Raw genomic sequence first — 26,171 nt, 5'->3', positions numbered from 1 at the left:
TGTACATATATTAACCACGAGGCAAGTACAAGAATGTTAAAGCAGCATTGGTATTAATAGCCCAAAATTCCATCAAGGATTGGATCAATAAGTCCCAAGTACACTCCTATGATGGAATACTAAACATGATACTGTGGATAAATCTTAAAAGCATAACATTGAGTATAGCCAGACACAAAAGAATATGTATTGTATGACTCCATTCATTTGAAGCTCATAAGCAAGGCAAAATGAATTATGCTCTAGGAATCAAGATAGTGATTATTGATTGAGGGGGTAGAAGTGCTTCTGTACTCATAATCTGTTTCTTGGGTGGGTTGCTATTTACACAGGTGTGTTCACCTTGAGAAAATTCATTAAACTGAATTTATATATTTGTATGCTTTTGTGTAGGTATATTACATCTCATTAAATCTGTTTTTAGAATATGATTAGGGGGGTGCCTGGGTGGCTCAGTTGTTAAGTGTCTGCCTTTGGTCCTGGGATCGAGCCCCGCATCGGGCTCCCTGCTCCGTGGGAAGCCTGCCTCTCCCTCTCCCACTCCCCCTGCTTGTGTTCCCTCTCTCGCTGTGTCTCTCTCTGTCAAAATATGTGAAAAAAAAAAAAAAAAGAATATGATTAGGGTATCTTCTGAGTACTTTTTTGTATGCTTTAAGATTTCCATTACAGTTTATTAAAAGGCAAAAACTAATCTTTGGTGTTAGGAGTCTAGATAGTGGTTATCTTTTGAGAGTTTGGTGACCAGGTGAGGCTTCATGAGGTGCTTAGAAAATGCTAGTAATGTTCTATTTCTTGATTATGGGTACTGGTTAAATGAGTCAGTGGACTTTGTGAAAATTCAGTGAGCTTTGATTATGATTACTTTCTCTGTGACTTTTATACTCCGGTAAAAAGTTTGCTTGCTGAAAATAAGAAAGGAAGGAAGAAAAAAATAATGGGAAGAGTTAGATAAAATCGACTGGGTGTTGGTAATTATTAAAGCTGAGGGATGGGTACATAAGTCCTCTTTATATTCTTCTCTACTTTTTGTGTATGTTTGAAAATATAATAATAATTAACATAAACTATAGGGACAGACAGCAGATACTCGGTTGCCTGAGAAGGAGTAATGGAATGACAAAGAAGGGTGAGAGGAAGGGATTATACAGAGTAGCAGGAAACTTTGTGGTTTTAGATGAATTCATTGTCTTGATTGTGGTGATGCTTTCAGAGGTGTATTCCTTTGTAAAAACTTACCAAATAGCCAAATAGTGTGGGGGAAAAAAACAACAAGAAAACCTGGGTTCCAACTCCTGTTCTTTTCCTGTAGTTTCCTGACACTGACAGACACTTAGTACTTGCTAAATGAATTGATGAAAGCCTGGGGTGCAACTTGCTATATTATTGGTCCACAGTTTGGGATTGCTTTGAGATAAACCATGAGGTAGATGTATTTGTTGCCGAGATGGCTTTTCTGGAGATGAAAGAATGCCACCAGGGTTTGTTCCTAGGCCTGATTTATTAGTACTATGACTTTGGGCAAAAGTTTCCTAGCCTGGCAAATGGGGATAATGTACTTAATTGACAAGAATAGAGTTGATTTAAGTGTAAGAGTGCCCAGCAAGTGTTTGGCACATAGTAGGTGCTCAATAAAATGTTAAGACTGAATACATAAATAAGACAGGTGTTCTAGGTTGGAATGCATTTAAGATGACACTTAAAAAAAATAATAGAGTACTTGAGACAGACTACTTCATGCTGTGTTCCTAGAATTGTGGTGCTTGTTTGTCTTTATTTAATTGACGGCTGAAATCAGAAAAGATAGCTGCTTGAAATTTCACTAATTCTGAGTCACACTGTATCTGGGTTTTTGCTTAAAAGTTCTGTTTATGCTCCTTGCCCACGTTAGAGAGCACCTATACCGTATTTCTCAAATGCATTGTGGATGAAATAAAAGTGTAGGTTGCAGTTAATATGAGAAGGCAAATCATTTTATTGCAACAGAATAAGAGACAATTGTAAGGGTGGGCGAAAAGTCAAAAGACCCTGATTAGGGCTCAGATTAGGAAAACAGATTTTAGTGATGAAAAAAGTATATATATATATATATTTTTTTAAAGATTTTATTTCAGAGAGAGAAGGAGAGAATGAGCGAGAGAGCACAAGCAGGGCAAGCAGCAGAGGGAGAGGGAGCAGCAGGCTTCCTGCTGAGCAAGGAGCCCGATGTGGGGCTGGATTCCAGGACCCTGGGATGATGACCTGGGCCGAAGGCAGACACTCAACCGACTGACCCACCCAGGCATCCTGAAAAAAGTATATTTTTGAGAGAATGGTTCTTCATCTTTTGATACCGTAGTTAATTTTTTTTTTTTAAAGGGAAGAAAGCTGATGGGCATTTGTCCAGTCTTATATGACGATAATACCATAAATAAGAAAGAAAATAAGCTGATGATAGGTTTCTTTCTTTTTATGCAGTGCAGTATACGGGATTCAATGTAGAGTCAGTTGATTTGGTAACCTCTTATGTGTTTAATGTAATCTTCATTGTTGATCTTTTATTCTAGAGCACTTGTTTTCAGGAGGTAGCTGGAAAATGGGGGTTTATATTAAGTTCAAAATCAGATTAACGTGTTTACAAAGTTAAGGTAGTGTTTACTTAGCTCACTGTTTTTTAAAATCTATTTTACAGGGCACCTGGGTGGCTCAGTTGGTTAAGCGACTGCCTTCGGCTCAGGTCATGATCCTGGAGTCCCGGGATCGAGTCCCGCATCGGGCTCCCTGCTTGGCAGGGAGTCTGCTTCTCCCTCTAACCCTCCTCCCTCTCATGCTCTCTGTCTCTCATTCTCTGTCTCAAATAAATAAATAAAATCTTTAAAAAAAAATAAAAATAAAAAATAAAATAAAATCTATTTTACGTTTTTAGATTTTTTTTTTAAGACTTATTTTTTTTCGAGAGAGAGCATGAGCAGGAGGGGCAGAGGGAGAGAGAATCTCAAGCAGACTCCGCACTGAGTACGGAGGCTGACACAGGGCTCAATCCAAGGACCCTGAGATCATGAGCTGAGCTGAAACCAAGAGTCAGATGCTTAACTGACTGTGGCACCCAGGCACCCCACATTTTGAGATTCTAACTTAAATTTCCTTTTGGTATTTTAATTTTGATTTTGTACTGCCTACATGTCATCATTGGGACATCAGTTACTTAGTTCTAATATGCTTAGATATTATTACAATCTGTGTATTGGATGCACAGTATACAACTGATAGAAAAATAAGGTGTGGAAATTGCCATAATTGTATTGTGTTGTTTATTTTTAGAATTAGGACAGTGTTTGTTTTTCTCATGATTCCTAGACCAACTCGTACTTAAATCTTTAAAATTGTGAATCGGGTCTGCCTGGGATGTTGCTCTTACTAGAGGTGATTGATTATTTTTCAGTGTTGTCTACTTAATAAGGCAGAAGTCTAAAACTTAAGTCAAAAAACAGCTCCCCACCTGTCATTTGCTGTTTCATCTTAAGGAAACTAGACTTAAAAAATTATAGTGCAAATGTATAATTTCATAGCTCCACAAAAGAAAAGAAGCCTAGAGGAGATGAAAGAACTTTTTCTTAATTTTCTTTTGTGGGGGAAGGTGATGACCCCAACTTGTTATTTTTTTAAAAGGGCAAACATTGATAATGTTTCTTTCTTTATTTTTTTTTTAAAGAGAGAGCGCAAGAGCAGGGTTGTGGGGTAGCAGTTGGGGGGGTGGGCAGGCTGAGGGAGGGAGAGAATCTTAAGCAGGCTCCATGTTCTCACGACCCTGAGATCGTGATCTGAGCTGAAATCAACAATAGTCCGATGCTTAAGCTTAACTGACTGAGCCCACTCATGCACCCCTGCCAGTTTCTGAAGTTGAAAATGGCAGGAGTTGAAGTTTCTCCCTGACCTCCATTCTAGGGAAAGAAAGCCATTCTATTCTACTGCAAAGGTTGGTTTTAAAACTTTGCTACCAAGAAAAATTACTTTTTCCGTTAGTTAACTTAAGACTTCTGGTTTTTGTTTTTCTTTTTGTCAGTTTGATTTAGCTGACATGTCTTCATGCTACTGTGGCAGCTTCACAGTTTTTATGTAATGACCTAATTTACACTTCATTGGTTGTAGTTTAGTCTCAGATTATTTCCTATAGAATATAGTTTCCGGCATAGTACAGGCAGCTCTGCATCATGCATGTCTGTTAGCGGCATTTTTCGAATAGCAGTTGCTCACTTCGTGTCCCTGTCATATTTTGGTAATTCTTGGGAGTATTTCAGACTTTCTCATTATTATATTTGTTATGGTGATCAGTGATTACAATTTGCTGAAAGCTTAGATGATGGTTAGCGTTTTTTAGCAGTAATATGTTTTTAAATTAAGGGATGTGCTTTTTTTAGGCACATTGTTATTGCACACTTGATAGACTATAGTAGAGTGTAAATACAGCTTTTATATGCACTGGGAAATTTAAAAATTCATTTGACTCATGTCATTGTGATATTTGCTTTATTGTGGTAGTCTGGAACTGAATCCTGCAGTATCTCTGAGGTATGCTCGTATATGCGTTCTTAGACTGATAAATGATCTTCATAACTTCCTAGAAGGACTGTATGCCAAAGATATATTTTCTAAATTCTCTAAAGTTTTAAGCAAATAACTGAGTATGTGATTACTAGCCCATGTATTTATTTCAATAATCCTCCATGTTTCCCTTTTCCAAAATTTATTGTCTAAGTTAAGGATTTTTTTTTTTAAACAAGTGATTTTATTATTTTTTAAAGATTTTATTTGAGAGAAACATAGAGCACAAGCAGGGAAGAGAGCAAGAAGCAGAGGCCTTCTTTGAGCAGGGAGCCCGATGTGGGGCTCGATCCCAGGACCCCTGAGATCATGACCTGAGCCGAAGGCAGACGCTTAACTGACTGAGCCACCCAGGCGCCCCTAAGTTAAGGATGTTTTAAACATTTGGGATATATAGTCCAGCCAGTGGGTTGTAACTGTACTCAATATGTAAATATAATGATAATCATTTATTTATTAGCCTCTTCATTTCTATTTTTAATAACTAACATTTATTGAGCTATGAAAGTGTACCAGGTTTCATTTTTAAATTAGTTCCCACAGGTTATCTCATTTAACGTTTGGTTCTGAGGTATGTTTTATTAATACTTTTACTTTACAGATAAGAATATCAAGTCTTAAGAGTTTAAATAACATGCTCAATTTCTCACAGTTAAGAAATGCTGAGGACCAGCATTAAAACCCAGCTGGTCTGGCTTTAGAACCTGTATGTTTAAGTACTTATAGTGCTTCTCACAATAGTGCCAGATCTTTTTTGGTTAGTGTAATACTTATTATTGTTGTAAATTTTGTTATACCTACCCTTTTTTATGATTTACTAAAGATGGATGGTTCCTTCTGTTGTCCAGTATGTATTACTAGATAGGCCGTGTGAACTTTGTCATAGGTCAAGTGTTATCATAAGTATTTTTGACCTAGATTTTATGAAGATTTCATTATTAAAATAATTGCCGCTTTCATCTGATTAATCAGAACAGTAGATACCATTTCTAGAGTATATAGCACTTTGCAATTCACTATCATAACAGAAGTGGTTTGGGGGAGGAATTTTAGGAGGAAATGATCCTAGAGGAGAGAAAAAACATGATAGTTCTAGGAATTGCAAGAAGGCCACTTTGATTAGAGCTCAGAAAGTAAAAGAAGGAATGGTGAAGAAAGATTAGACATGAGAGAAAGGCAGGACCCAGTTTTTGTGTTTTCTGTTTTTTTAATTCTAAGAACAGTGGAAGGCCAGGGATAGTATTTAAAGATGATTAGATTTACTTACATTAACGAAATCTGGAAGTGGTATGGAATTGTAAGGAGACGAGGGTGGATCCCAGAGAGACTGCTATTAGGAGGATATTATAGAATAGTCTAGTCCAGGGTATGATAGTGTCTTGAATTTGATTGATGACAGTGGGAAATGGAAAGAAGTGGGGAGATCTCGCAGGTATTTAGTAGATAGAAACCTTTTAATTAGTTGAATATGGAGAGGAGATGAAGAAAAGTTGTGTGGGCCTCTGGGTTGCGAAACTAGATGGATAGGAGTGCCATTCATTATAAATAAGAAATCTGGGGAAGGATTGGCTGGGGGTTGAAGATCACAGGTTTAGTGTGGGGTATGATTTATCTGAGATCCCCCAGTGTTATTGAAGTGGATTGTTTGTTCAGTACACAGCTTGGATGTGTGGATTTGGAGGTCAGATTTGAGTATAATTAAAGCTATGGAAGTAGATGAGTTTCCCCTCTTGCCAAGGAAAAGAAAGAAAAAGCAAAAAACTTAAGCCTTGAAGAACTAAAACATACCATGGTTGGAGAGAGGAAGGTGAGCTGGGAAGAGCACCAAGAAGGAATAGTCGGAGAAGCTGCAGGAGCATGGCTGCCATAGAAGTTAAGGGGAAAATGAGTTTAAAAAAAAAAAAGAAAGGGATCACTTGAGTTGAATGCTGTTGAGAGGTCTACTAAGGTAACTGAAAAGATTTGCAAGATGTGATGTGCAAGTACCATTTTGATGAAGTAAGTGCAAAAGCCAGACTGGAATATTTGAAGAGGAAGCAGCATAGTTGAAACTGCTAACAATCAGATTAATATATCAAGCTATAGTGGGCTAGTTTATGCATAAAGACTATGTCCTTATCACTTGTATATAATTTGCCACAGTAATTACCCATATATTAGAGTAAGAATTCTTACCCAGAAGTAGCTCAATGTGAACAGTGTTAAAATTACTAGGGAGAAACATCACAGTAGGAAGAATTTGTGGTCTCAGTGGGTAACAGTTAGAAGAGAAACCCCAGGCTTCTTGGGTATTGGAAATTACCATTAGTGGAACACCTTGTTTTTTCCTCCCCATGTTACTGCTTTCCTGAATTTTAAGTAGTATTTACAAACTTCTTGTTATTTTTCAAGTAAGCTTTTCCTCTTAATCTTAAAATCACTCAAATGCTATATAGGTTTTCTTTTTAGTAGAGGGGCCCTGGCCCTCAAGGGGAAAAACAATAAAGGGATTTTCTTCTAAAGAAATTTCATTTAAGTGTTTATTTTTCTTAGTGAAATACGTATCATTTTATTTTTTGTTTTCATTCAAAAAAAAAAACCAAAGTACCAAAGTCAGGAATAAGATATAGAGCACATTATCACTACTTTTTAATATAATGTTTGAGAATAGTAGCCAGCAAAAATACACAAAAATATTACAGGCAAAAAAACTATTTTTGCAACCAACATTATTTTATACTTGAAAAATCCATGAGAGTCAACTGAAAAATTATTGCAAACTAATAAATTTAGTAAAGTAGAAAACCATATACTTTGTATACACCCACAGTAGAAGATAGAAGAAAACACCTTATTTATAGTATCAACAACAAGAAATATGGAAAATCCCATATGAAGAAATCATTAAAACACTGTTGAGGACAAGAAACCAAATTTGGGTAATTGGGAGGAGGGCATGTCCCCCTCCCTTTTTTGGTGAGAATGGTCAGCATCATAAAGGATATCTTTTTTGTAAGTTAACATAAACATTTCAGGCAGCGCTCCCTTTCCCCCACCCCAAATACTAGACAAGATAATTCTGAAATAATATGGAAAGTGGGTAAACAAAACAAACTAGAAGAGCAATGATGGGGATTAGCTCTACCAGATGATAAAGTGTATAATAAAGTCATAAAACGTTTTCATTCTGGCTTATGATAGACAGGTGGAATAGAATAGAATTGAAGGTCTAGAAATAGACCCATGGAAATTATTAGCATATGATTTTGATGAAGACGTGATCACAAAAAGTAGAACTTCTCAGTAAATGGTGTTGGGAAAACTGATAGTCATCTGGACCTCAGGATGAACCCAAAATGTGTCAGATTTAATGTAAAAGATGAAACCGCAAATGGGTCTTGAAAATATGGGCAGATTCTCTACATCCATGCTAACATTTGTGATTGTCTTTTTTATTTTAACTATCTTACTGGGTATGAAGTGGTATCTCATTGTGGTCTTGATTTGCATTACCCTAATGAGTAATAATGTTGAGCATCTTTTCATGTACTTATTGGCTATTTGCATATCTTCAGAGAAATGTCTATTCAGATCCATTGCCTATTCTTAGATTATTTGTCTCTAACTGTTGAGTTGTAAGTGTTCATTTCATAAACTGGACGTACATACCTTGTCAGATATATAATTTGCAAATAATTTACCCCATTCCCTAGGCTATCTTTTCACTTAAAAAAAAAAAAACATGGAAGTTTATCATTTTCATCATGTTTAAGCATAGAATTTAGTGGCACGAAGTGCATTTACAGTATTGTGTGACCAAGTAAAACCTCTAACCATTAAACAGTGTAACTCCTTTCCTCCCTCTCCCAGTCTCCGGTAACCTCTATTCTACTTTTATCTCTCTGAATTTGCCTGCTCCAGGTACCTCATCTAAGTGGAATCATTCAGTATTTGTCCTTTTCATGTCTGGCTGCTTTCATTTAGCATAATTTCTTCAAGGCTCATCCATGTTGTAGCATGTATCAGAATTTTTATGACTGAATAATATATCATTGTATGTATATATCACATTTTATTTATGCATTCATCTGCTGATGGACACTGGGTTGTTTCCATCTTTTGGGTGTTGTGAATACTGCTTCTGTGAGCATTGGGGTACAAGTACCTGTTTGAGTGAGTCCCTGTTTTCTCTTGAGTATGTACATAGGAGTAGAATTGTTGGGTCATATAGTAGTAATTCTATGTTTAACATTTTGAGGAGCTGCCAGACTATTTCCCACAGCAGCTACCTTTCTTCCTTTTTACTTTCTTGATAGTGTTTTTTTTTTTAAGATTTTATTTATTTGTTAGAGAGAGAGAGCACAAGCAGGGGGAGTGGCAGGCAGAGGCAGAGGAGAAGCAGCCTCCCCACAGAGCAGGGGGAGCCCGATGTGGGACTCAATCCCAGGACCCCAGGATCGTGACCCGAGCCAAAGACAGTTGCTTAACCAACTGAGCCACCCAGGTGCTCAAAGAACAAACGTTTTTAATTTTTATGAACTACATTGTATTTTTTGTTTGGTTGGTTGGACTTTTGGTGTCATGTCTAAGAAATCATTGCCTAATCCAGGGTCAGGATATTTCTATGCTTGCTTCTAAATGTTTTATAGTTTTAGTTCTCACATTTAGGCCTATGATCTATTTTGAGTTAAGTTTTGTATATGGTTGAGGTGTAGGGGGTCCAACTCTGTTCTTTTACATGTGGGTATCAAATTTGCCCCAGCATCATTGTTGAAAAGAGTATTTTTCCCCCATTGAAGTGTATCGGCACCTATGTTGAAAATCAGTTGACCATAAATGTAAAGGTTTATTTCTGAACTCTCAATTCTGTTCTTTGATATATATGTCTATCCTTATGCCATTACCGCCTGTCTTACTAATTACTGTAGCTTTGTGGGTAGGTTTTGAAATTAGGAAGTGTGAGTCTTAGTTTTTCTTTTTCAAGATTGTTTTGGCTATTCTGTATCCCTGCATTTCCAAATGAATTTTAGGATTAGGTTCTCAATTTCTGCTTTGAAATCTATAGATCTACTTGGAGAGTATGAACCATCTTAAACAATACTGAGTTTACTAGTCCATGAATATTATGCAGAATTAATTGAATTCTAATCAGTTCACTAATTTTCTCCTCTATCCTATACTACTTTTGAGAAATGACTGTAACTTCTGACCTTGATAAGCTCTATCATCTACATTCTCTATTTCAAAATATGGAAGTATTATTTACTTTTTTCTAAAATATAACCTGTACTCTCCCTTTTCATCTTAGGTCCTCTGAGATCTTGTTCTTTTGATTATTAACCATAATATTTCAGTTTAATCTAGTATTTCATTTCTCTTCTTCACTGGCTCCTTCCTTTCTGGCTTCAGATAAATCAGTTTTCCCATCCTTATCAATACTTGCTCTCTTGAATGGATTGCCTCCTAATTATTACTTCTCATCTCCTTTTCTTCATTTCTTTCACTCCCCAAATTTCTTAATAAGTGGTCTTCTTAAAAAAAAAAAAAGAAAAGAAAAAAGAAAGTTGCATTCTAAACAGAAAAAAAAAAAAGTGGTTTTCTTTACCAGCTTCCATTGCTTCATTTGTTATTCACTTACTAACCCTTTGGCCAAGTGCCTTAACTTTTCTGGATTTCAGTATTTTTTTGTGAAATAAGTGAATTGGTCTTGATTAATTATGTTAAGCTCTCATTCTAGCCTCTGAACCCTTGGAGTTCTTACTTAAAACCCCAGTATACAGACGTGGAACTATTCTGTCCTGAAATCTAGGTGGCATGCTTAGAGTCATTTGCCACACCAACATCAGCCTTTGGGGTCTCTGTGGTTCTTTTAGCCCTAAAATTTGGCAACTCCATAGCAATTACAGAAGTCACTTTTTTTTTTTTTTTTAAACAGAAGTTACATTCTTGAAAGTTTCAAGTAATTGTCACCAAATTAAATTCTCAGGCACCATTTCTCCTGGACATTTTATAGTAACTAAATTCTTAGTTTCTTTGTTATTTTCCACTACATTTTCTTTCTTTGGCTTTAATCACATACACAGTCTTTTTAAAAGTGTATTCACTTTAAATTCTAACACTTGCAAGAAGCTTTTCCAAATCATACCAGCTCAGTAACATTTTTCCCAGTAATAATCCACTGTAATAATCATTTATGCCATTCATTTGGCATTTAAAAATTGTACAAAGTATCTTGAGCTATGTAAAGATAATTTTGACTCAGATTCGGACCAAAAGAAATGTGATCTAGTTGAATAGAGATGTACAAAATAATTATTGAGATGACAGTGATAGTAATGAGTGCTATAGAAGAGGCTCAGATGAAGTTCTGTGGAAATTTAGAAACAATACTTTTTCCCTGGAAGAGTAGGGCAAAGGATCCCAGAGGATATGGGTTGGGACTTGAAGGAAATGTGGCACCTTGAACACAAAGAGGTGGGCATTTTCTTCTTTTAATTTTATTTATTTCTTTTAGAGAGTTTATTGGGGGGTGGGGAGGGGTGGGCAGAGGGAGAGGAGAGAGAATCTCAAGCGGACTCCGCATTGAGCACGGAACCCGTAGTGGGGCTCGATCCCACGGCCCTGAGATCATGACCTGAGCCGAAATCAAGAGTCGGATGCTCAACCGACTGAGTCACCCAGGTGCCCCTAGGTGGGCATTCTTGACTGAAGGAGCAGTGTGAATCTGCGGCAGAGGTAGAAAAGCACAAGATGGTAGGTATATTGATTTGCCTGGAAGAAAAGTTTTAAGAAGAGAGGTAGTGAGATCTAATGTTGTACAGGTAAACCAGAGCTGGACATAGTTTTATTAGTTGTCTCTTTATAATGTGTGTATCTTGTTTTCCCAATAACATTATAAGCTCTTTGAAGCCAAGTAACGAATCTTACACTTTTAATCTCTACAGCAGGGTTATGGGTAGAGGGCAAGTATTCAGTAAGATTTTGTTGAATGTATGTAACAGTAGCTTCCCAAAAAAGTATTATTCAAGATAACTTACTGTCACACCCTTCTGTTTACTGTGGTTTTATCAGTAAAAGCTATTTTAGATCTCCACAGTAATGGTTCCTTATAGCTAATCAGTCCTTATGAAACTTTTAAAAATAAAATGGAGGGGATTGGGCAGGAGTTGTGTGTCTGATTAGCAGTACTCAGTTTGATTCATTCCCCAAAAGGACATGAGAAGTGCTGGTTTGAGTTGAGAAAAAGGATCAGTATAAACAAACCTTTTGAAACTTAGTCTCTAATTTAAGTTCTTTTTATGTTTTAATAAATTAGATTTTTAAGAGTATTTCCTAGGATTCAGATTTCATTTAACCACAAATATTTGTTGAAAAGAAGTGAAGAATTGAAAAGGTGTACCCAGGAATTGTGTTGGACTATATATGGGTAACATTTTCTTTTTTCAAAAACTTTTCTCAAGTATTATTTGGTATGACTGAATAAAAAAGATAAAAAGCATCAGCTACTCTACTGAAACAGGTTCACATTGCTGTAAGTTCCTGGTACTCCTGGTCTCCTTGGATTGGAAAGAGTATGTTACGTACACACATAATAGAAAGGTAGGGAAATTGAGTATGCCCCCTTCAGCCTTTTCTTTCCAATGGCATATGCCAATCTTTTATTTTTGTAGAGCAAAATATTTTTTGAAAATTAAGTTGGAAGTTATATTTAATATAGGAGCAGAGTTTTTATCATTTAAAAAGAGCAAAGTATGACAGTTTTTAAGAGCCATTTATGTAGAGATTCTTGTAAAGTAATTCATTATTTTACAATATTTGTTTTGTTTTAAACTTTCTGTATCATGTACTAGGTGAAAAACCATTTCGCTGTGATGAATGTGGTATGAGATTCATACAAAAATACCACATGGAAAGGCATAAGAGAACTCATAGTGGAGAAAAACCTTACCAGTGTGAATACTGTTTACAGGTAAGGGGTGGTTTGAAATGTTTGTTTTTGGGTTTTTTTTTTTTTTTTTTTTTTAAATCACTTTGTTGCAGTATGATGGACATTGAAATTCTTCTATCCTAATTAAATTATAAGATAATTCTATTAAACTAAATTAGAAAATGTTACTAGAACTGTTTGAAGAACTCCCAGCTGCTGCTGATTAGACTTATAATAGACACCTGGCTCAACAAATTAGTATGGAATTGCTTATATTATTATACTTCTATCTGTCTTTATATTAATTCCTTTTTTCTTTTCTTTTCTTGCTTGACGAAAAAACACAAACTAAAACAAAAAACTGACTGCCAAAATCTGAATTTGACAGTATTTTTCCAGAACAGATCGTGTATTGAAACATAAACGTATGTGCCATGAAAATCATGACAAAAAACTAAACAGATGTGCCATCAAAGGTGGCCTTCTGACATCTGAGGAAGATTCTGGCTTTTCTACATCACCAAAAGATAGCTCACTGCCAAAAAAGAAAAGGCAGAAAACTGAGAAAAAATCATCTGGGATGGACAAAGAGAGTGCTTTGGACAAATCTGACCTGAAGAAAGACAAAAATGATTACTTGCCTCTTTATTCTTCAAGTACTAAAGTAAAAGATGAGTATATGGTAGCGGAGTATGCTGTTGAAATGCCACATTCGTCAGTTGGGGGATCGCATTTAGAAGATGCATCAGGAGAAATACATCCACCTAAGTTGGTTCTCAAAAAAATTAACAGTAAGAGAAGTCTGAAACAGCCACTGGAGCAAAATCAAACAATTTCGCCTTTATCCACATATGAAGAGAGCAAAGTTTCAAAGTATGCTTTTGAACTTGTGGATAAACAAGCTTTACTGGACTCAGAAGGCAATGCTGACATCGATCAGGTTGATAATTTGCAGGAGGGGCCCAGTAAACCTGTGCACAGTAGCACTAATTATGATGATGCCATGCAGTTTTTGAAGAAGAAGCGGTATCTTCAAGCAGCAAGTAACAATAGTAGGGAATATGCGCTGAATGTGGGTACCATAGCTTCTCAGCCTTCTGTGACACAAGCGGCTGTGGCAAGTGTCATTGATGAAAGTACCACAGCGTCCATACTAGATTCACAGGCATTGAATGTGGAGATTAAGAGTAACCACGACAAAAATGTTATTCCAGATGAGGTACTGCAGACTCTCTTGGATCATTACTCCCATAAAGCTAATGGACAGCATGAGATATCGTTCAGTGTTGCGGACACTGAGGTGACTTCTAGCATATCAATAAATTCTTCAGAAGTACCCGAGGTCACCCAGGCAGAGAATGTTGGATCAAGCTCCCAAGCATCCTCATCAGATAAAGCCAACATGTTGCAGGAATACTCAAAGTTTCTGCAGCAGGCTTTGGACAGAACTAGCCAAAATGATGCCTATTTGAATAGCCCGAGCCTTAACTTTGTGACTGATAACCAGACCCTTCCAAATCAGCCAGCATTCTCTTCCATAGACAAGCAAGTCTATGCAGCCATGCCCATCAACAGCTTTCGATCAGGAATGAATTCTCCACTAAGAACAACTCCAGATAAGTCCCACTTTGGACTAATAGTTGGTGATTCACAGCACTCGTTTCCCTTTTCAGGTGATGAGACAAACCATGCTTCTGCCACGTCAACACAGGACTTTTTGGATCAAGTGACTTCTCAGAAAAAAGCTGAGGCTCAGCCTGTCCACCAAGCTTACCAAATGAGCTCCTTCGAACAGCCCTTCCGTGCTCCGTATCATGGATCAAGAGCTGGAATAGCTACTCAGTTTAGCACTGCCAACGGACAGGTGAACCTCCGGGGACCAGGGACAAGTGCTGAATTTCCAGAATTCCCCTTGGTGAATGTAAATGATAACAGAGCTGGGATGACGTCTTCACCTGACGCCACAACCAGCCAGACGTTCGGCTAAGCAGATGTGTAAATAATACTGGCACTTTAGAACAGATTGATCAAGAGTGGGGTTACTCTGTGTAAAATGGAGTGCTGTACAGACTTAAGAGCAATGCGTTATAACAAGTTAAGCTGATAGGAATAGCACGATAATCCAATAACTGCATTTTGTTTGGTTAGTCAGCATTCTTTGAACTGCCTTACATGTTGTCACCTTTATAGAAGCAATGCATTACTTGTTTTAGAACAGAAACTTGCTATTCCACCTACACCGAGTTTAAAAGGAAAAAAAAGACTTTGGCACACTCGTTTCCTAACCGATAACGTTGTACATTCTGAGGAGATTAGTAATTGTGTGAAATTTACTCATACTGTTTCTAAGTTTTTCAGCATAGTCATTGCACTTCAGCAGGGAATCTGAGTATACTTTACAGACAGAGTGAACTTAAAAGTTTAAATGTCAAGAGATTATGGCTTAAATAAATTAGTGTGTCCTATAGGGGGGAAAAAAGAAACCAAGAAACCACCTTTTAAAAAGAATGATATGCCATATACCCTTGATTTTCATTTCGCATTATATTGACATGTTTTTTTTTTTTTTGAGAAAAAAAGTAATAAAAATCTGATAGTCTAAGACTCCACTATTTAAAGGCCTAATTACTTTTAAAATATGCATACTTTCAAAACTTTTACCAAAATACGTAACTGTTGAAGCATTCACTTCTCTATGGAAGTATGCATATTGGTGTCAGTTTCTTTGTACAGTTGTACTTAGATATTTTTTATGATTTTTCATGTGCAGGTATCAAGGTTTTGAAGTTTTAGTAAAAAGATATTCTGTAGATTACATTCCCAAGAACATAATGCTTACACAAAATGTATATTCCACGTTTTAAAGCTTAATTGTATTTTACTTTACATATACACTTCAGTTAACATAGAGCACTTAGAATCTATTTGGTATTTTTGATTTCTCAAAGTAAAAAAAAAATTAGATTTTTAGGTTTGATATGGTTGTGTCATAATCATCTCATAATTGACTATTTTAATTTTTGGCAATAAAAGGAAATTGGGTATCTTTGGAACTGTAAAACCTGGTTTAATCCTTCTCTTTCTAGAATCTTGATAGATTGGATAATTAAACAGTATCCAGAGAAACTAAAGAAATGGGCATTTTAATTGCTTATTTTATCTTGAATTACTTTTTAATGAACACTGCTCATTACAATTTTACAAACCAAAAGTGTTTACTAATTCTAGTAACTACAATTTCTTTTTCAGCTAGATGAGTGATCGGAAACTTTTTGTTGCATTTCAAAATCTAAATAAACTACAGACTTTATCCTTATACCACGAATGTTTTTTTTTTTATACTTTGTCTTAAAATAATACAGCATGGTACAATAAATAGTGCTTTTATATAAACACGTATATATACTTTTCTAAAAAATGACGGTTTGAGTTACACATGGACAGTTTTAATTTTTGGAAAATAACATTAGTTCTATTGATATTACTGTGCTCTTTAATTTGTTCCAACTTTTTTTTTTAATTTCCAACAACTTTGTCACAATGCACATTCTGATGTAGCACCAGTGATAATCTAAAATTAATATCCTTGGAAGGTAAAACTTTACTGTTGCTAATTTCCACTTTAACTTTTATATTGGCCCTATAGATCTGCAGTCTTTATTTCAGTATAGAATGTTATACGTTTAAATTATTTTTTCTTTTATTTAATGTTATCCGAAGAGTGTTCTCATAAAGAAAGGGAACAAAGAAAATATCCACCCTTAACATCTTTTACATTTATTTTGAATATTTTGGTGTTTTATGATAATGAGTATAAATTATGTTTAATGTGGTTTCCTCTGTATTTGGTTATTAAGCTTTGCTTGAAATATTAATTTTCCTATTTGACAGCTTTCTTTGCTGCCAGATTTTTCAAGAATTTTAGACTTCTTTGAAGTAGATATTTAAGTTCTGCCATTATTGACTTTTAAGAATGGTGTGTGTTGTGTTACACATCACACAATTGCAAGAAGGCTTTGTTCAAGTGAGATGTTAAAGATGGAACTGTGCTCATCTGTATTATACAGGCATTTGTATTTTTCTCATACTACTATTTGATAATAGGCATTTATTTCCTGAGTTGGTTTTTTATTTTGAGCCTGATCAAAAATTTTGTTCTATTAACAGCTTTGATGTAGTTCTTGGTACAGTATACAGTTTGTTTGTTTTAACATCACCGGCACAGTTTTTAGAATGGGACTCTACTGCTGAGCAGTTAGGGTAAGCCAAGGAAGGAAGGCCTTTGCAAATGGTAGTTATGCAAGCAGAAATTCAGGTGTTGCATTCCTGTCTTCAACACATTTCTTTAAATCTACATAATGGCAGACTTTTCTACCACATTGTAAGCATTTTTGAGAAAAGTGATACTTTAGCATAACTTACTGACTCACCATTTAAGTTTAGTAGTCATCGCTCTCTTAACTGTGAAATTCTAAATGCCTACCAGAGTTACCTTGTATTATCATCATATGATAAACATCTCAGCAGTTTGGGTTTCCCCACTTGGGTGTAGAAAGTTACTTCATTTCTATCCGGGCATTAGTAGTAAAAGTAAGTAGCCTTTTGTGCTACTGTAGATCGGAATATTGAGGATATGAGATACCCTTTTGCAATTTGTGTTTCTCATTTCTCTCAGTGAGCAAATTGTTCTATTAAAACATGCTCTTATACCGTTGAACTTTTTGGTCTTTGTGAGTAAGGTATGCTTTTTTCACTTAGGACCTACTCTCACGTTTGAAGATTGGAAGCAGATTGTGTTAGATGAGGTAATACCTGTTGAACATCTTCTAAAAGCCTTTTTTTTTTTTTTAACATCTTATTGTACACATATTTCATTTGGTTCGGAATATTTGAGTGGCTCTTAAATCTTTTGGATCTACTTGCAGATCTTCTACTTGATACCGTAGAAACCCATCCTTTTAGCTCTGGCTAAGGACTATCAGTGGTCGGGTAATTTTCCCTTGCTGAGAGGCAAAAAAGGTCTTGTGCTCAGGGTAGGCTTTCATTTCCACAGGGGAGAGAAACTTGCAAAGTGCCAGCTAGATTAGATCTTTTGCCACTTCCTTCATTTTATCAATTTGAGTTTTTAAAGGGCTGTTTAAAAAAAAAAAAAAAAAAAAGCCGGGAAACTTTAAAAGTAGGCATTACTGTAGTACTACATTTCTTAGACATAGAACATCTTAAACTAGAACTTGTTTTTTCACAGTATAATTACTTGAAGAAGCACTATTATAATCAATGAGAAACTTTTTGACACTGCAATTTAATTTAAACCTTTTCCGTTTCAAATTGCTTTATTTCAGGGAAATAATTTTCCAGTTGTTTTTGCTATATTCTGCAAATAAAACCGTATGTTTCCTTTTTTCACTTAAACTTTGGTAGGAAACAAAACTAAAGCAGACAAACATTCTTGTTGTGTTTGTTGCTTTCTTTAATCCAATGGATAAAAAAGTAAAACCCTGTAAACATTATTTTATTTTTTTATGCAATACCATGCTGTAAATACGGTTCATCAAATAAGGATGTACCTATGATTGAATCTTTAATTCTGCACAGTTAGAGTTTATATATAAACGTGTCTTGACAATCAAGGACTTTTATGTGAGTCTTCCTTTATGATGTTTATTAATGTTATGCATTCCATTTGTTTTGAAGTGAGTACCAATGTGCTAATTTGTATTGTCTGAAAGTATGTAATGTTTTTACAGCTTGTTTTTAAGAATCTGTAAATATGTACAAACAAATCATAACTGCTTTATGTTAGAAGGCATATGATGTTGTACTGTATGTAAGCAATAATACATAGCAGTGCTAACTTTACAAGTAGCATCAGGAAAGTTCTAAAAACATTTCAGAGTTATTATCCTTATTTCATTTAATAATGATTATCTTTAATCAGTTTTTATAAGCAAATTCCATTGTTCCTCCTATTGGAACATAACACTGTTTACACAGCATAATTGAAGTTGCAGGGGAGACAGGCTAAATCTGACTTCATCTGTACTCACTTTCACTAAGCATTGAATGGCCTTACCACTCTTCTGCAAGATGGAGGAAGACCGCAAAACTTAGTGCCCATCACACTGAAGGAAGGGGGTGTGTTGTTTTGTTTTGTTTTTTTTCCTGCTTCTGTACTGCTACCTAACTTTGTGGTTTGCTTTGGATTTTAATATTTGTTTCTGTTTTAGATTCAAGCCCATTAAGTTTTGAGGTGACTTCAGCTCCATTGTGAAATAGTTCTCTTCATATTTCATAGCTACATTTCAATAATTCTAAACTACTTTCTACTTTGATTTTTAGATACTTATTTTTCGAGCTTGATTTCTCAGCTGATCAGATGAATTTATTCAACTTCAATACAAAGAAAGACAAACCTATTGTAGTTTGAATTGAGTAGATATTATACTGTACAGAACAGCTATTTGAACACACACATCACTGCTTTAGAAATAAAACCGCCAATTTATAAATGTATATGACCTACATTTTATAGGAGAAATGTTTTTAAATGCTAGTCATTTATATAATAATGTGCTTTGAAGGATTTGCTAGTCCACTTCTGTCACTTTTTAGTACACTGGTATCTTTTATATGTAATGTATGCTTTTTATTATTGTAGCAAAGCATTTCAGTAGAACGAATTTTGCAACAATATGGGGGAAATTTTTCATTGTTGGATTTGAATTATACTGGATTTTATCTGTGTAGTCTTGTCTTTATTTTAATGCTGTCTGGAAGGGAACTTGGTATCCAAATAAAGCAGGTAACCTCATTTTACTTCAAGGGCATACTGTGTAGTGCTGAATTTAATCTGGAAATCTGATGATTTTGAAAAGAAAAACACGTTTATAAAAATTGTACAGAAGAAATTAAATGTGTGATGGAAATCCTGATGGTGGAGCACGTTGAATTTTCTGATACATAGTGTTATTTTCCTGGGATCCCCTATGCCTTCTTTGTGTTTCAACTAATAAAGGAAAAAACCCTGTCATTAAAACTGGTAGGATAATAGGATATTCTGATTATACAGTATTACTTTTCCTATCCCATTTTCTGACCCTTTCTCAGTCACTGTAAATTTTTATTTTCTATTTCCTATTGATAATTAAACATGTACATAATATAGACACTGTTGTATAAAACTGAATGAATTGGGTTGTTATGCTTGAATGGGTAAATGGAAATATTATGGATACTGAGAATTCTTAATGTCAGAACAAATTTCCAGGAGAAAGGCATCATATGTCCTGGGAAGGTCACAGCAGCTGTTTCTTCAACCCCCTGGGTTATCTGTGTGAAAGAATCAACTCTAAACTCAGTATCTTCTACAAGTGGGTCTTTCCTTCCCCACCTCCCCCCAAATACATGAGCATTAAATTTCAAAATCTACTCAGGTGAAAATTGCTTTGCAATGGAACTTATCACATTGAAATTTTCACTGTTAAAGATACTTGTGATATTTTTAAATACAAACTTTCACATCAGTAGTCAGCAGCCTGACAATTGAAATCTGGTAAGTCAGTGTGTTTTAAAATATGTTTTACCCTCCAAATCGAATTGTTTTTAAACAGTCGGGAGGACTTGTTTGTTTGTTTAAATGCATTTTTTAATTGTCACTGTAAAAATAAAATCTTGCTTGACCCCATATTATGACATGAATGAATTGCTGAGCCTTTATAATACAGTGGAAGCTCATTTCATGCATAGTTATGGAACATAGACATGTTCTTTAAACTGACGTATTCATTAAGTGGTTTAGTGAGTTTCACAGCTTCTGACATTGTCATGTAGTTAACCTTGCCACTTGGGGTTTATAATACCATTTTATGTATTGTGATACTAAAGGAACCTGTTTTGTTTTATTTTTAATTGGATTATTAGACTATATTTGCAAATTCTGCATTTTAAATGTGGACACTTGGCTGTTTGAAAAATAAAAAAAAATACAGAATACAGTTTTATGAATAATTTCCTAGCTGAATTTTTCACAATATTCTGAACCAAATAACTTAAATGGCAAATATTTAAAAACTGGTGCGTAGATTTATATTAAAAAGATAAAAGGATGTCTGTATGGAATTAACAGTTTTACACACAAATTGGGTAATAATTAGGGCCTTGACGGTATGTAGTTTTGTGTAGAACGTATTAAGCAGTTCTAAAATTCAGGAGTCGAATGTATATCAGATGACTCTGATATTTGACACTTGAAATATGTTTAACATGGGGTTAAAAATTACATGATTTTTTTTCTTTATAGGTAAGATTCCCGTTATAGGTGGGGCTTGGGGTTTTTTGCCCCATTAGTGAAGATAGTTTTGTTTTTATCCATTTGCCACCTTGCCAGTCCCCTGTCTTGTGACCGGTGGGACACGTTGTAAGAAAGCTGTCTGTGATCAGGAGTACAGTCCAGGTTCTTGGGACAAATATAAGCAAATTGGCCTTTGCAGAGAGATTAATCCTAGGACCCTGGCTTTATTAGCATGGTGCTTTAAGTAATGATACATAATACCACTGATAGTCTATTGATCCATTTCCTAGATCTCTGTTCTTGAATGATTAGAAATGGTAGGGAGAAGGGTGGGGAGATAACTACATGATGCTTCTCCTACCTTCTCAAGATTACAAAAAAATGAAGTCACTTGAATTAATGCGTTGTCATTGAGTCTTACTTGACAATTTATCATGCACAAAAGGAGTTTGAAGATTTTTATGACTATATGTTTGGATAGAAATTTAATTTTTTTTTTTTCAGACTGCTGGCTGTCCTGTCCCTCACCCTCACCCCCACCCCCACCCGTGGTCCTGATAAGGTATTAGGATAAAATTATATCCATTTGGTGGATAAAAATCAATGGAGCAGAAAAGTTTAAGTGAACTGAAGGTAAAATTTTGGGTCTCAAAATTAGTTCTTTTTGTCATTTTTCTAATGTCTTTAAAAGGACATTTTATGCACACACCCATGCAGATGTATATGCGTATGTGTGAGAGCTAGCATGTGAAAAGTGATACTGTAAGTGAGAATGACCATTTTCAAAGTGATTTTCTACTTTGAAAACTCAAAGTAGAAAAAACGGAAAACAAGTTTAGAAATGGACTTAAATGGTAAAATGGGGAACATTTTGAGTTTTTGCATCTTTACCCATTTATTCAGATGAACTTTTAAAATCGTAACTTAATTTCCCCTAGGTTCTCCCATTCTTAATGAGATTCTGAAACTGATGCTTGTGTCAAGATGGTGAAGGGAGCCAAAGAAATGCATTATCTGTGATAGTAATTACGTTTCTAATGATGTGAATTCTTACTTGCTGGGGTCTAGTATTCATTGAGCATCGATCACCTGCTAAGTAACAAGCATTGTCCTGGATGCAAATAAGAGACGGTTGAGGATACTAACGTCTTTATTTGAGCATCTGAAAGGTATTTATAGTGGTATCAGTTGCAGGGTGCAGTGTTGTACTTTAGATTATGAAAGCAGATATTGAGTGTTAAGATGTGTTGGGTGTTGTGCTGAGTAACATACCTCATTCCTCACCAAATGGGTAAGTAGATTAGGATAGATTTCTAGAAAACATAATTTTAATAAATTGCAGAAGATAGAAAATGTATACAGGCCAATACAGTGGAAATAAAGAACATTGTTAAAAATATCCCCTAAAATGCCAAACTTAACGGATAAAATTCAAACCTGGACTGTGGAAATGAGACCATAGCCTTTGTTCAGAAGGAACTGACCTATTATTGGAGTGGGAGATAGGTGCTCTCCAGGGATTTTGCAAACGTGAGGGGTACCTACATCAAAGTAGGGAGTTGGAAATGGATGCTAGAGGATGCCTTTCTGGAAATAGAGCCAACCAAACCAGTGCTAGTCATTTGAGCACAATCTTCATGGAGTGGTATTAATACTAATTTAAATCCATTGAAGTCATACACTACTAGTCAGTACTCCCAGCTATGATTATGATACGCTTTATGTCAAATAACTTCCACTAACCCCTCATTATGATACTCTCTTCCTTGACTATTTTCTTCAGGGTGTTTGGTCCACAGTAAAATTTACCCTTAAACTTCTAATATGACAATTTTCATTTGGTTCCTTATGGGAACTCCAGCACTGTCCTGCAACTTTTGTCATTGGCAACATGAGGGTTAAGACTGATTGCTAGAGCACAAAATTAAATGGCAGGAAGAGGATGCAACTGAGTTAACACATTCAGAACCACTCTTGGGTTTACTCACAGGAGACAGTCGCTGAGAGCAGTTGTCCCATGCAGTTTGCTGAGTTGGCCCTCATGACTTGAGGGCAGATGATGGTACTCAAAGGCAGTGTAACCAGTGCTGCAAGGGACAGCTTTAAATGAACCTAGTGTGATCTTGTTGAGGATGATTGTGTGACGACAGGGCTGTAGGGTAGGGAGACTCCACTGCCCACACTGGCAGGTTAAGCAGCAGCAAAATGAGCAAGAGACTTAGAATCAAGAGACTTAAGTTGTGGCTCTCCCTTTGTGTAAGGCTGTTCAAGTCACCCTCCCTGAGCTTCAGTGTTTTGTCTGTAAGGTGGGGATTAAAAATTCCTTTCAGAATTGCTGTCAGTATCAAAGCATTTGAAATGATTTATAAGCTGTAAAGCACTAAACATTTCCTAGTCATATTTTACAAGTGGGACAAAGGCAAGATAGAGCAGAATTGGACAAGGGTTTGGAAGCCTCATTTCATGTAAAGCAGATTTATTACATGTAATAAATTCCTGACTTGCTGACAATATCATGTTTTCAAAAAATTGAAGGTAGGAGTGGGTTTGTCCGGATTTAATTGACCAGCAAGGGAAAACTAGTTAGTGAGGTGAAAGTGATTCCATTTTCAGAGACCCTGGAAGGGATGCAACATTTTGGAGAACAATGTATATTGTAGTGAATGTTAAAAAGTCAGTAGACTTGCAGGGTGGGGCAAGAGGGAGAAATCACACCCTACAAAAGTAGGAATGTATTGAACCACTTAATCCCAAGCTATTGGTTAATCAGGTACAGCAACCTATCTGCCCATGAGGCAGGTGAACACCATGGACAGTAAAGTTGAGATGCTGCAGCCAGCTTCCCCAGGCTGGAGGAGGGCATGTAGGTCTGTGTGTATGTGCTGGACCTGCTTGTTCATCTTTTTCTTTCACCACATTTTCTTTATTTTTCTTTCGCCATTTCTCTCCATTCTTTGCTACCTCCTTTGTTTTCTTCCTCCTGAAAGACTCTGGTATGTGCCACGGTGCGTATACACCAAATGGAAACAGCTGACTGATGGCATGTAATACCTGGATTAGTTTGTATGCTTCTTGAGGGCATTTTGTTCACAGAATATAGAACAGTGCTTCATCCGTAAGCAAAAATAAATGAATGAGTGAACAATATTATGCAGTAAAAGAGGTATTAACAGTAGAGGTGTTAGAAATGATGGTGGAGATTTGATGGTATTAAGATGATGCTACTATGATCAGGGACCTTGGGAATACCAGATTTCTGTGCTTGGCCACAAGCTTCTAAAGATTCCCAGAGGAGACATACACAAGGATCAATGGCTAGTGGGAAACATGGCATCTTATGTGTTGCACCTCTTTCCCAAACCCTAATGTAGAAATGGGCCAAAGGATGTGGTCAGAACTACAGGACTTCTAGAGCCATTTCCTTCCCTGTAGCTCCTTACTACCCTCTGGCTGCAGAGAAATGAGAGCAAATTCATATATAAGAAGAGCAAACAGAGAACAGGAGGTCAGAATTCCATAAATGAAGAAAAGGTCCCAGCATTTTCCCCAGCCCAGTGGCATAGGAATAAAGAAAGGAAAAGAGGGGGGTGGGCATGTCCACATGTGTGGCCTATTGGAAAGTGACTTGTGCTCACTGCTGGGGCAGCTCAGTAAATGTTCTATGATATCAATTGGATGGACAACTCATGGTGGGCTGGACTTGTGACTATTTCTCAAATCCTTTTGAACCCTCCCTCCCTTTACCACAACCACAGCCACCCTCAAGTCTTGCCTGGGCTCCTACAAGTTTCTGCACATTGACTCTTGATGGCCTCCAGTCCTTTCTGCAGATCATAACCATGCAAAAACCCTTCAGAAGCTTCTCATTTGCTATTTGAATAAACACTAAGCTCCTTGCCTCCCAGCCTCCCCCACAGTGAGCTCTCATTCTCTCACGTTTGGTCATGCCCACTTCTGCCACAAAGACCGTTTATACTCTTTACCTATTAACCCCCAACCCTGACTTCAGCCCCAGCATCATTTCCTTAGAAAAGCTTATCCTGATCTCCCTGCTTAGGTCATAGCTACCCTCTCCCTGTGCCTCCCCCTACCCAACTATTTCAGACCCCCTCCCCTTCATACAGTTCCTTCTAGCATAGATGGCTGTTTGTCATGACCTGCTTATTAGTGTGAGAATTTGTTTTGATTCCTGCCTGTCCAGAGCCATCTGGCTCCCCATTGTGTGTCGGTGTTGGGCTCAGTGTTTCATGATGAACAGATACCCGGTGAACATGGTGGAAAGAGAGCATCCAGGCCCACGAGTCACACCTCAGGGTGCGAAGAGCTTGCAGGTGCTGCCGAGGAAGCACCACCTGGGACTTTGAGGCCCTCTAGATAGCAGCCGTGGGACCCGAAAACTGGTCATGTGAGTTTCAAAATGGGAGGAAAGATGGTGGATTTTGAAAACAAGGGATAGCTGCATTTCAATCCTCATCAGATTCTAGAATGTTCATAACAACTCTGTCAGGTAGGCTTGGCAGGCCTTATCATTAACTCCATGGTGCAAACGGGGAAGCCGAGGCTTAGACACAGTAAAGACCATGGCGGAAAAGAAGAACTGGGACCCAAATTGGGGCCTGACTTCTCTCATCCTGACTCTCGAAGGCCTGTCAGCGGGTCTTCCGTGTAGGGTATTCAAGCAAGTGCTGAAGGCTAATTGTACTGTTGCCACCGTCATTCCTAAAACAAACTGGACCCAGCTCATTAGGCTTCTCCCTGCACCTCCTATGTTCTCTGCTCCCACTAAACCCTGGCTCAACCCAGATGGCATGTGGCTGCTAGAGGGAGAATGCCTTCCTCCTGTCAGAGGGCAAACTCCCAGAATCAACAAACAGTGTAGATCCTGGAGGAGAAACAGGATCTCAACAGGAGCTGGGGACACCTGACAGCAGGAAAGTGGCGGCCCCTCCCTCTCCACTCAGCCCTGCGCCAGAAAGCCAGGGCGAAACTCTTCCTCCTGGGGTCCTGCCCCCACCTTTCTGAGAACTGGGAGATCTCAGCCAGTGTGAGGGGCTTGTGCTTGCATCAGGTTTGAATTTCTTGAGTCGCCCCTTCCCACTCCCAGTTAATGCGTGCCAACGCTTCAGACTGACGTCCTTCTTGCATCTGGGGCTCCTGGAAACACACCTCAACCTTCTTCTGTCTAATCTCTTCACCTGGATTAGAGAGGCTATATTGTGTAGAGGAGAGAGCCTGGAACAGGAACCAGACCTCGGTTCAAATCCTGACTCCGCCCTCAGAGCCAGCAAACTTTCCTGAGTGTGTGCACAATTCCTGTGATTTTTTGAATAGACATGTCCCACGGAGCTGCATCACAATGACCGACTAGAAAGAAATATAGATAGATAATAAATTACT

General features: G+C 36.9%; 1 protein-coding gene across 1 annotated transcript in view; it reads left to right on the top strand.

Moving 5' to 3' along the window:
• ZNF148 (zinc finger protein 148) overlaps nucleotides 1–15,088 on the top strand; it is a 117,293-nt gene extending 102,205 nt beyond the window's left edge. Inside the window, exons 7-8 of the mRNA XM_021692464.1 lie at nucleotides 12,408–12,526; nucleotides 12,873–15,088. Of these exons, the coding sequence (XP_021548139.1) occupies nucleotides 12,408–12,526; nucleotides 12,873–14,471 (1,718 nt within the window). The 3' untranslated portion in view covers nucleotides 14,472–15,088. The remainder of the gene's footprint in view (nucleotides 1–12,407; nucleotides 12,527–12,872) is intronic.
• The last annotated feature ends 11,083 nt before the right edge of the window (nucleotides 15,089–26,171 follow it).

The sequence above is a fragment of the Neomonachus schauinslandi genome, chromosome 1, assembly GCF_002201575.2.
Source record: "Neomonachus schauinslandi chromosome 1, ASM220157v2, whole genome shotgun sequence".
Taxonomy (NCBI): Eukaryota; Metazoa; Chordata; class Mammalia; order Carnivora; family Phocidae; genus Neomonachus; species Neomonachus schauinslandi.
The sequence above is the reverse complement of the archived record's forward strand: the minus strand, read 5'-3'. Positions and strand labels throughout refer to the sequence as shown.